This window comes from Salmo trutta, chromosome 7 (genome assembly GCF_901001165.1).
Source record: "Salmo trutta chromosome 7, fSalTru1.1, whole genome shotgun sequence".
In the NCBI taxonomy this organism is placed as follows: domain Eukaryota; kingdom Metazoa; phylum Chordata; class Actinopteri; order Salmoniformes; family Salmonidae; genus Salmo; species Salmo trutta.
The window spans coordinates 18145975-18158477 of record NC_042963.1 but is presented as its reverse complement, the minus strand read 5'-3'; the positions used below and the strand labels follow the sequence as shown (position 1 = coordinate 18158477).

General features: G+C 45.4%; 1 protein-coding gene across 1 annotated transcript in view; it reads left to right on the top strand.

Annotated features, from left to right (window-relative positions):
• The window catches only part of LOC115197043 (receptor-type tyrosine-protein phosphatase eta-like), a 67506-nt gene that overhangs the window by 42912 nt on the left and 12091 nt on the right, over positions 1-12503 (top strand). Inside the window, exons 8-18 of the mRNA XM_029758176.1 lie at positions 2786-3046; positions 3263-3535; positions 3835-4101; positions 4286-4549; positions 5214-5474; positions 5693-5947; positions 6267-6533; positions 6694-6960; positions 11037-11300; positions 11536-11808; positions 11956-12222. Coding sequence (XP_029614036.1) covers positions 2786-3046; positions 3263-3535; positions 3835-4101; positions 4286-4549; positions 5214-5474; positions 5693-5947; positions 6267-6533; positions 6694-6960; positions 11037-11300; positions 11536-11808; positions 11956-12222 — 2919 coding nt within the window. The remainder of the gene's footprint in view (positions 1-2785; positions 3047-3262; positions 3536-3834; positions 4102-4285; positions 4550-5213; positions 5475-5692; positions 5948-6266; positions 6534-6693; positions 6961-11036; positions 11301-11535; positions 11809-11955; positions 12223-12503) is intronic.

Genomic DNA, 12503 nt, shown 5'->3' with positions numbered 1-12503 from the left:
TGGGTCAGTTTCTGAAAGAGAAAACAATGCCAAATAGTTGTGGACCTGGCAGCACAACGTTTGACTTCAATAATGTTTTGCATCTGCTTTTCCCCCAACCTAAATATGATGGACTGCACGCAAATTCTGAAACATTGTCTAGGGCAGGTAAAAAAAAATGCAAGTACAGTAATTACCGTGGCATACAGTGCATTCAGGAAAGTATTCAGACCCCTTGACTTTTTCCACTTTAGAAAATTACAAAAATGTAATCCCTCATCTATCTACACACAATACCCCATAATGACAAAGTCAAAACAGGTTGTTAGAATGTTTATCAAATGTATTAAAAATAAAAAACAGATACCTTATTTACATAAGTATTCAGACCCTTTGCTATGAGACTCGAAATTGAGCTCAGGTGCATCCTGTTTCCATTGATCATTCATGAGATGTTTCTACAACTTGATTGGACATGATTTGGAAAGGCACACACCTGTCTATATAAGGTCCCACAGTTGACAGTGCATGTCAGAGCAAAAACAAAGCCATGAAGTCGATGGAATTGTCCGTAGAGCTCCGAGACACGATTGTGTTGAGGCACAGATCTGGGGAAGGGTACCAACACATTTCTGCAGCATTGAAGGTCCCCAAGAACTCAGTGGCCTCCATCATTGGAGACTTTTATTTCCCTCACCAACTTTAAACATCAGCTATCTGAGCAGCTAACCAATCACTGCAGCTGTACATAGTCCATCTGTAAATATCCCAACCAATCTACCTACCTCATCCCCATACTGTTTTTATTTACTTTTCTGCTCTTTTGCACACCAGTATCTCTACTTGCACATCTTCATCTGCTCATTTATCACTCTAGTGTTAATCTGCTAAATTGTAATTATTTGGTCCTATGGCCTATTTATTGCCTACCTCCTCATGCCTTTTGCACACACTGTATATAGACTTTCTTTTTTTCTACTGTGTCATTGACTTGTTTATTGTGTTATTGGCTTGTTTATTGTTTATTCCATGTGTAACTCTGTGTTGTTGTCTGTGTCACACTGCTTTGCTTTATCTTGTCCAGGTCGCAGTTGTAAATGAGAACTTGTTCTCAACTAGCCTACCTGGTTAAATAAAGGTGAAATAAAAAATAAAAATAAATGGAAAAAGTTTGGAACCACCAAGACTCTTCCTAGAGCTGGCCAGCTGGCCAAACTGAGCAATCGGAGGAGAAGGGCCTTGGTCAGGGAGGTGACCAAGAACCCGATTGTCACTCTGACAGCGCTCCAAAGTTCCTCTGTGAAGATGGGAGAACCTTCCAGAATAACAACAAACCTGCAGCACTCCACCAATCAGGCCTTTATGCTAGAGTGGCCAGACGGAAGCCACTCCTCAGTAATAGGCACATGACAGCCCGCTTGGAGTTTGCCAAAAGGCACCTAAAGGACTCAGACCATGAGAAACAAGATTATCTGGTCTGATGAAACCTACATTGAACTCTATGGCGTGAAAGGCAAGCGTCACGTCTGGAGGAAACCTGGCACCATCCCTACGGTGAAGCATGGTGGTGGCAGTTTAATGCTGTGGGATGTTTTTCAGCATCAGGGACTGGGAGACTAGACCGGGTGGATGGAAAGATGAATGGAGTAAAGTACAGAGATCCTTGATGAAAACCTACTCCAGAGCGCTCAGGACCTCAGACTGGGGCGAAGGTTCACCTTCCAATAGGACAACGACCCTAAGCACACAGCCAAGACAACGCAGGAGTGGCTTCAGGACAACTGTCTGAATGTCCTTGAGTGGCCCAGCCAGAGTCCAGACTTGCACTCGATCGAACATTTCGGGAGAGACCTGAATGTAGCTGTGCAGTGACGCTCCCCATCCAACCTGACAGAGCTTGAGTGGATCTGCAGAGAACAATGGGAGAAACTCTCAACCTGTTTTCACTTTGTCATTATGGGGTATTGTGTGTAGATTGATGAGGGGAAAAAAACAATTTAATCCATTTTAGAATAAAGCTGTAACGTAACAAAATGTGGAAAAAGTCAAGGGGTCTGAAAACTTTCCAAATGCACTGCACGCAGGCCTTCTTCAATGTAAAATATAAACTGTTCACCTGTAAAATATGACTCTATATTTTAAACTATGCTGCCTATGGGATTGCAAAACTTCAAATACATATTGCCTCTCTATTTACTAGACTACTAGGCCCAATTAAATGAGAGCTGCTCATGGTACTTTGTTGTATAGCTACGTCGGGAATATGAACCCATCACGGCCAGAAACCGGAATTTATTCTGCAATGGTTATGAAAATAAAATCGGAAAAAGATTCCTATGTCTAGTTATTTTATATTTGAAAAATTAAACACCATAGATTTTCGCTCTTCTCACTAACGACAACTGGCTGAATTCTTGTTTATATGTTTTCCTGTTTTTTTATAAGCTTTTCATCATACCCCATTGCACAAAATACTTACTTGCCAGTTTGCAATACAATATTTAAACAACTCGCAAATGTGCGTACGCATGGTCTAAAGTTTGCAGGGAGGTGAGCACATTCTCACGTCAAGCGAAATTTGTAGGAATGCCAACTTTTGCATGAAAAGTGGTGCACGCACATTTTGGGGTATATTTTGGACGTATTCACGGTTTTTAAATGAGGCCCCTTGGATGTTAAGGAGTAACGGCAGGCTCGCCTACACTCCTTAAGAGTACAGTCTTGGGCTAGCTGTGATCTTTTGTCTTTTCTATACTGTCTATATTTCCGTCATTGAAATGAAACCTTTTGGATTGTGTCATGACAGACCCTAAACAACCTGGGAACATTGTGGCTAAGGGACTAGGGACCAGTCAGCTGAATGTGACCTGGACCTTGCCTGGAGGGAGCGTGGACCAATACAATGTGAACATCTCTAATGCTGCTTTAAGCTATACATCCAGCCAAACCACACAGACCACAACGGCCAGCTTCACTGGGCTACAGTCAGGGAGGGTCTATGAGGTCACAGTGACTGCTGTAGCTGGACACTTCAGTAACCAGTCTGCTACGGGCCAGTTAGCCACTGGTAAGTCATGGCCAATGGTGGCTATACTATGCATTTACTGTAGAGGTTCTGAAGGCTTCGTAGTAGTTTGTTGTTTCTGAGAGTTTGTATGAGAGAGTGTGAGAAGGTTCTCTCTGTGTTTGTCCTGAAAGAAAAGCAAATGTACTTTGTGTGTTTGTGTGAATATGAATTTGGGTTTGCAACTTTCCTAACATCTCTCTTATTTCTCCACTACAGTACCCAACCCACCTGGACCCCTCAACATCACAGAGAGGACAACCAGCTCCCTCTGTGTCCAATGGAAGACCCCTGGTCTAATGACTGGTGCTCCGGACATCTCCTATAACATTAGCTACCTTTCTACTGGGACTGGAGCAAGCAGCCAGTCTACCTCTAGTCTCAGACATAACCTGCTCTCTTTGTCCTCTGGAACGTTCTACACCATCACAGTGATAACCGTGGGACCACAGAATCTGGGAAGCGCCCCTGTTAATACATCTGGATATACTTGTACGTACACTTGTGAATTCTTTCTAATACTGTGCACAGTTGATGCATGGTCCTGTATGGATCAGTTGGTAGAGCATGGTGCTTGCACTACTAGGGTTGTGGGTTCGATTCCCGGAGCCACCGATACATAAAATATATGCACGCACGACTCTAAGTCGCTTTGGATAAAAGCATTTGCTAAATGGCTGTTATTTATATGATATATTTTTTGAAATACATCCGGTTAAATGCGGCTACATGCCTTACCAAATTTCATATCCTAGTAAGATCATCGATTAAGGTTTATTTTTTTCTCCTAGTGCCAAAACCAGTGGTGAGCCTCACAGTGAGCCCGTTGTCCACCTCCTCAGTGAAGCTACAGTGGACTGACCCTGTGGATGTTAAGTCCTACTACTCTTACAGAGTCCAGTACAGCAACGCTACAGGCCCTGTTGGAGAGAAAACAGTCATTACAAGCTTCGCGGTAGTCCCTGGCCTAGAACCTGGGACTGGCTATACCTTCACTGTTACAACAGTAGCAGCAGCGGGAACCAACGGAATTCTAGAACAAACGTTCAGCTACACAAGTATGCTAGTATTCTAAACTTCCTAAGGTATTTGTAGAGTAATGCAAGGGTAATCCAAGTGCACTCTAGTCATCCAGCAAACTGCAGTTACTCTTGTGTAGTTAAGAGGCGTATAACACCGTCTGCTAAATGATCCAGTGTTATGGATCATATTAATACAATATCTGCCCTCTTTGCCGTTCAGAGCCCAAGGCGGTCAGTAATCTCATGGTCGAGGATCTGAACACAACCGCTATCAAGCTTTCCTGGTCCAAACAGGACGACCACAAACCCACCTACTCCTATCTGGTGACCGTCTCCAAGAGGGGTTCTATGGTTGCGAACGTATCAACCACGGTCGAGAGCTACACCTTCACCTATCTCCAGCCTGGGGACAGTTACACCTTCTCTGTGGTCACGGTCGTCCAGGGGGTTAAGTCTGACTCAGCAGAGACGACTAGCTACACAAGTATGGTTCAAAAGACCCCCCCCCCCCCCCATCTCTTTCTCACTCACTTTCCCTTCTTTACAGAGCAAAGTTGATTTAATCTAAGACGGCTGACGTATTTCACATCTAAACCAAATTAAAGACTCATTTACATAATACACATTTACCACACTTTTAAGATCTCTATATCTCTAGTCTAAAATGTGAAATGTTAAAGGTCCAATGCAGCCGTTTTTTTATCTCAATATCAAATCATGTCTGGGTAACAATTAAGTACCTTATGCTGACTGTTTCAAAATGGTCAAAATGGTCAAAAAGAAACAAAAATTGCTTCTAAGCAAAGAGCAAGTTCTCAAGCAAGAATTTTGTTAGGACTGTCTGGGAGTGGTCTGAGTGGGGAAGGGAAAACAGAGGTTTGGAACTGTCTTTCTAATTGATCTATTAACTAATTTACCACCTGGTGATGTCACCAGGTAGGCCAAAACTCCATCTCACCAAAACCGTCAGATTTTTCTGCCGGTATTTTCAAACAGCTCTTACACAAAACGGGCATTATCAGAATTTTCACAATATCGCAGTATTATTCCAACCTCAGTGTGGAAATATATATAATACACAGGGAAATCAAGTTTTTGACTGCACTAGGCCTTTAATGTAATTTTTTGTTGTTGTATATACCATTTAGAACCTGGGGTGGTGACAAACATCGCCACAACAGGAACAACCAACACAATGAATGTGACCTGGGATGCCCCTGTGGGACAGGTGGACTCCTACACCATCACAATCTACAACAACAATGTGATGGAAAACAGCCACACCATCTCCAATGACTCTCTAGAATTAGTGTTCCAAAACCTGAAACCAGGGAAAGTCTATGTTGTCAGAGTGGTCACCAACAGTGGACCGCTCACTGAGGCATCACTGAATGTTACAAATGCAACGTGTAAGTCACTCAATGTTTTAATAAAGTCCAACTTTCCAGCTGTACTCCATTTGTTTAGTTGCTGCTGTAAAGATAATTACATATTTGTCTGACGAGCATGCACAATTACAGAGACATGCTCATAATCTAGAATGGATTGTTCTCTAATGTCATCACATGCCTGAGTCACTCCACCTGCAATATCCTGCATAACTAAAGTCTCCCTGGTTTATTCCCAGATCCCAACCCTCCCGGAACCCAGATGGTGGAGGACCAGACCACTGGTTCCATCAACATCAGCTGGGCCCGGCCCCTGGACATGGACCTGGGTCAGTACCGGTTCTCTGTGTTCCACCTGGGCCAGCATAACCTTACAGAACACAACTGGATCCTCCTGGAGAACCTCCAGTCTGGAACACTCTACAACATCACTGTGGTAACCGTAGGGCCGTTGGACTACCAGAGCACAGCGGTGACAACAGCCAACTATACCAGTGAGTGACTACTGAACACACACATTTACACTGCATCTACACACGCATGCACCTGCAGCACATGGGGATGTGTGAAACGCACTCCTCAGCCTAAAGTGTCCCCACTTGCGCCGCCGAATAGCTAGATTTTTGGTGGCGCCAACTGGTAAGACGCTTCAGGAGGGCGGCCATGTGTGCTAGCAAGGCAGATGTCCAGGGTTAGAGACTCATGTGAGCCGAATCAGGAGGAAGTGGAAGTCGTTAAGCAAGCAACGTGATGTCTGTTACACACACTCACATGTACGCACACATATATTATCTTTGTTGTTCGTTTGTTCAGGGCCCCACTCTGTGAGCGGGCTGACAGAGGCAGGAATCACCACTACCAATGTGACTCTAGTCTGGAATCAGCCGGAGAACAAAGCTGGCTTCTCCTTCAAGGTTGAAGTAACCTACCCCAACGGGTCCCTTTTCATCTCCGTCACTGTCAACAACACCAAAATAATGGTCACCGGACTACAGTCAGGGAGCAATTACACCTTTACCGTGACAACGCTCACAGAGGACGGCACCATGGCAACCCCTGTGAAAGTGTTCTATTACACAAGTATGTGCTCATGGCAATAACAACTCTGAGTTTCATTTAAAGAGTAATTTATCTTTCTAATTTGGTGTTAATAAGAATACATATTTGGGACCAGCATATGTTGAACAGTACTCACCCTCTTTGTATTACTCAAGTCAAACCTAAGACCCTTTGTTTCCAGGACCATATCCCATTAGTGGGTTGTTGGCGTCTACAGTAAACACAACTGGTGTACGTCTGACCTGGACCAAGCCACCTCAGTACAAGAGTGGTTACACATACCGTATCCAGACCGAGGGGTGCGTGTCTACTCCCACAAACCACACAGTGACAGGAGAGGTGGCCGTCATTCCAGAACTCACACCAGGAACCAATTGCACCTTCCGTGTTTCCGTCAAGGCACAGAACGGTATAGAGGGAGGCACCGTCTCAATCTTTCAGTACACAGGTGAGACCTGCTTTCTTTTCACCTACAGTCAGGTCAAAAATAATTGGCACCCTTGATAAAGATGAGCAAAAAAGTATAAAATAAATAATAATACTGAGCTATATTGTATGCTCAAAGAAATGCGAGGGAAATTGAAATTATATTATTATTATATACAATTGCTTAGAGAAAGTAATATTTTTATTTCTCAAAAAGATGGGTGTCAATTATTGGCAACCCTAAATTGTAACGTCTGCTACCAACTCACACTCTCACACACATAGATCCCCTGAACGCAGCTCACTTTCCAGCCCACTTTCCAGCTCACACTCTCAAACACATAGATCCCCTGAACGCAGCTCACTTTCCAGCCCACTTTCCAGCTCACACTCTCAAACACATAGATCCCCTGAACGCAGCTTACTCTCCAGATCCCAATCACCTGAATTCTGATCACCTGTTCACACACCTGTATGTCATTATCACACACTATTTAGTTCAGTTCTTTGCACCCCATCATTATGAGGTATTGTTTGTTTTGTGACACACTTCTATTCGGAGCTCTGCTTTTCCTGCAATTTACTCCTCCTGTGTATGATAGTTTTTGCCTGCCTCACTAACGATGCCTTTTGCCTATTCCCTGCTTGTACTTTAGCCTATTACATGATCTCCCGGACAATGTTACTAGCCTTTTCCCTGCCTGTACTGTTGCCTTTTTGGACCACTGTGTATGACGTTCTGCTTGACCCAGCTACCTGCCTCCTCCTGTGGTCCTTTACAATAAACACCTGCTGCGCCCTTCACTTGAAACCAGCTCTCTGTCTCCCATCGTGTTCATTACATAAATATTCTAATAAATCAAATCAAACTAAATTAAATCTGCAGGGCTTCCTGTTTCACTGGGGTATAAAAAATTAGGTAATACGCGTGTAAAATCCCTTTGTCATCCATCTCCATAGGAAAAGGCAAACGGCTCACAAATGAAAAGGACAAATGGTTGTTGACCTTCATAAATCAGACAATGTGTACAAGAAAATCGCTAAAATAAAAAATATATGTACCACTTACCACTATTAGGGCAACAATTAATTAGTTTAAAACCACTGGAACAGTGAAAAACTGTTATGAATCGCCCATGTCTGTTACCACAGAAGGGGCCCGTTATTCAGAGCAGCCTGTCCCATTCCCAGCTAGCTTATAAGGTGCTTTTTCGCCAGTACCTATGGCTGGCCGGTAGAGTAATGGCGCTCATGCGCGGTGTCGCCCTGGATCAATCGAACAGTGACGTCGGGGGTACAATTTGTCGTGCATCCCCACGCTTCTGCAGCATCCTCACGTCAACTGTTTCCCAGGTCTCAGCGGCCGTTTTGAGGGAGGAAATATCCTCCCATCTCCAGAAGCAGGCAGTCAGAGTGGTGCCTATGTTGAAGATCCGGGATACAGACGGTATTTCCTGGTTCTGAAAAGGGATGGGACTTTGCGTCTCGTTCTAGTTCTACGTGTCCTCAGCAAACACCTTAGATTCGACAAATTCTGAATTCCCACGAGCCGCCGGCTAGTAGAGCCGATTGGCTGGTGGCAGCAGAGTCTAGGGAGCAAGCAGTGTTACACATCCATGCTACTGTCCCGTATTCAGTCTCTAGACTTCATAAGAAACCAGAAAAAACAGCTGTCTCACTCCATCTCAGCTCATTCCGTTTATGGGTCTTTAACTAGCTATCCCCACTTAAGGGGTTTGGGTTCCAGCTCCGATAAGCCAAATTTCGGCTGTGTCACATAGTGCATTTTCGCCAGTGCCTATGCTTACTGGAGACAATGGCTTCTGGGATGGAAGTCATTCTCCTGGGGCTATTGTCAATGCGGCCCTTCCAGCGCTGAGTGCTAGCCAATCGCCTGGACGCACCTCGCGGCTTAAGCCGGTTGCTTCGGGCATCCCTGTCAGGCCTATTGGCCCTGGCCCAGTGGTGGGACCCTCTACTATTGTTAGGGGGCTCCCATGGGCTGAGTTGTAGCCTGCAAAAGGGGGCTGGGGCGCTGTATGAATGCAACTTGATTCGGGGGGTATGGACAGTGGTGCGGAGCGCATGTAAGAGGTGCGTGACTGGCTGCAGGGAAGTCAGGTGCAGGAGAGCAGAACTGGGTAATAACCCGGAGCAGTTTAATATGAAAAAACCCAACGGCACCCAGAACAACAAAATATGGGTACAAAATAACCGTCGCGAACCAGTCAGAGTGCACAAACACTTTACAACAAACAATTTCACACACAGACATGGGGGGAACAGAGGGTTATATACACGACAAGTAATGAGGGAATGTAAACCAGGTGTGTGGGACAACAAGACAAAACAAATGGAAAATGAAAGGTGGATCAGCGTTGGCTAGAAGACCGGTGACGTCGACCGCCGAACGCCGCCCGAACTGACTTCGGTGGAAGTCATGACATTGCACTGCATATCAGTTACCTGGTGCTCCTAACGGTGTATCTGGTGCTCAGGTGTTCTCCCCTGCTTTTGTTGGGCACATGCTGTCGTATCGAGCGATACATAACCCAGGTTGAATCAACTCTGGTGCAGATCTTTTATCCAGGTGGAGCCCTCTCTCTCAGGAGTGGAGGCTATACCTCTGGGCTTGGCTCCAGAGAGGTCCAATCTGACGGCTAGAGGTTTACCTCTGAACTTGATTGCTACTATTCAGTCCACAAGGGTGCCGTCCACGAGAGGGCTGTATGTATATAAGTGACAGGTGTTTGAGCTTTGGTGCCAAAATGAAGGAATTGTTACTTTTCAGAGTTCTCTGGAGGGCCAGTTCCTACAGGAGCTTTTTGAGCAGGGTGCTTCATTCTCCACTTTGAAAGTGTACATGGCTGCTATTTCAGCGTGTCATGTGGGAATTGATGGTGCCAGTCCAGATGCTCATCCCCTGGCGGTGCGGTTCCTAAAAGGCGTGTGCTATTTCCGACAGGTCTCTAAACCTATTGCGCCCACTTGGGATTTAGCTTTGGTTTTGGATGCTCTGTGTTAGTCCCCCTTTGACCCACTGGAGTCTGTGGATCTGAAGACCTTCTCCTACAAGACATCCTTGCTTGTGGCTTTGGCCTTGGTTAAACGCGTTGGGGTTCTCCACACATTATCCATACACCCTTCCTGTACTCATTTCACCCCTGGCAACTCAAAGGTGACGTTACATCTGAATGCAGCCTTTGCCCCGAGAGTCATGGTTATGTCCTTAGCTTTAGAGGTATTTCCCTTTCCGCCTCCTGCTTTTGCTTCTGAAGAGCAACAGAGGTTACATGGCCCCTTTCCATTATGAGTTTTACACACGTAACTTGGGCGGCCCAGGATTTCCGGTGACCAACTTTTTGTCTGTTTTGCTAATCCAGCTCGCAGCAGGGCAGTTTCTAAACAGCATCTCTCCCACTCAATTGTGGAAGCTATCTCCCTGGCATATAGTAGCAAGGTGCAAGGGTTACCTAGCGGTGTACGCACCCACTCCACCAGGCGTCTGGCAGTGTCTTGGGTGTTATTTAAAGGTTTGACTGTAGTGGATATTTGTGCTGTGGCTAGTTGGGCATCTCCACACACTTTTGTGAGGTTTTATTGCTTGGATGTCACTGCTCCTAGTGTAGTCTACAGTGTGCTTACAGCTGGGACAGGAGAGGGTCATTAGGCAGCTCGCAGTGTGCGCAATACCCAGACTACCGCATCTTGCGGGGTGGTATCCGTTGGAGGCGGTTTGGGGCGGGATTTTAGTTCTCCGTAGTTATGTTGTACCGTTTTGACGATAACTACTGTTCCCTAAAGGAGGGAAACGGTTCTCGGCTAGGTAAAGAGCGGTACTGAATTGAAGGAATGAATCCGGGCCTCAGGGTTATCACCTGTGGAAGGCGGGGCTTCCAGCAAGGCGCAGATATAATTTGGCCCTGTCAGACTTTCCAAAGTTGTGTTGTACCTCGTTTCCCTCTTTCAGGGAGCAGTAGTTACAGTCATAATGTTAGGTTTTTCGAGAATTTATATCCCTTTCTATCTTCCCTCATTCTCCCCTCCCCTCCCCCTCTCCTTTCTAACCTCACCCCTATCTCTGTTCCTCTCTACCAGAGCCTGAGTCTGTCCAGCCATCCATCTCCAACAATGGTAGCACCAATACCATGGTGGTGAGCTGGGCGGCACCACCAGGGAATGTGGGGCAGTATGTGGTCCATCTGAACAGCACTGACCAGGTCTTTACCCCCGTATGGCTGAACTCCAACCAGCAGTCACACACCTTCATTTACCTGTCAGCTGGGAGAGAGTACACAGCCGTGGTGACCACTATCAGTGGGCCCTTCAATGAAACATCAGGACCTGTAACTACAGCAACTCGTGAGTATAAGGGAGGAGCCAGGGGGGAAAAAGGCCCAGAGTTCTACTTACAGTAGCATGCCTCCTCTGTCTGTCCGAGTTCATTCATTTGTTGTAACTGTTTAGTCTAAGACGAAGAACAATGTTAATTTCGCACCAGTCCAGAGTTAGCTTTCAAGATACATTGTGAAAGGACATTCAATTCACGCATGTTTTTTACAACTCAAAATAAATTGCTGTCAATTGTCTCTCTCAGAACCCAACCCGCCTGGGCCGATCGTGATCTTGGAGAAGACTACTAGTTCCATCACTGTGGAGTGGGTTGAAGCTCCTCAGATAGCCAACACCACCTTCAGTTACCTAGTGAAGTACCTGTCAACGCAGCAAGACAACAAGACGGTCACTACTACAAACACAAGTCAAACACTGCTCAGTCTGTCCTCTGGAACACGCTACAATATGTCTGTGGTTACAGTGGGAGTGCTAGGCTTCCACAGTGAGGAGGTCTGGAGCAGTTTGGTCACAACCAGTGAGTGTCAACACACACACGTACATGCACACGCTCAATCATTTCCGAACACATACACCCAAATACAACCCCGAGACGTTTGCTTTCTGTATTCATAATTATTGTTCTACTAACCTTCTCTATGCTGTCTTTAATTGAATTTCCAAGGACCAGAGAGTGTCCAGTCACTGAGTGCAGTGACAGCCGAGGTGAACCTAACATTGACCTGGTCAAAGCCTGTAGGTCACAAACCAGGCTACAGCTTCAGAGTGACCTGGACCAACTCCACTGGGTTAATCATCAGTAATAGAACCACAGCTATGGAAAACCTGCCCATCAATGGATTGGTCCCTGGTAGTCTGTATAACTTTACCGTAACAACACAGACAGACGACGGAACAGAGGGAGCTCCAGTCTCAACCTCCAGCTGCACCAGTAAGATCATAGCATGTTTTCACATGTAGACTACCATACTGTACCACCAGTGTGGGATGCGTTAAGAATGCATATAGGGATTTATAAAGGATGTACTACCGTTACTAGCATCTACAGACACTGATCCAGATAGGGATACTATTTTATATGTCATTTTTGAACTGAGTTTTGATCTCTTGTAAATAGTATTTTTTGAACCGAGTTTTGTAATTCAGCCATGGTCTGCACATTTTCTAGTAATAAAACTGAAATCTGAAAACCTCTTTCTCTCCCTCACTGTG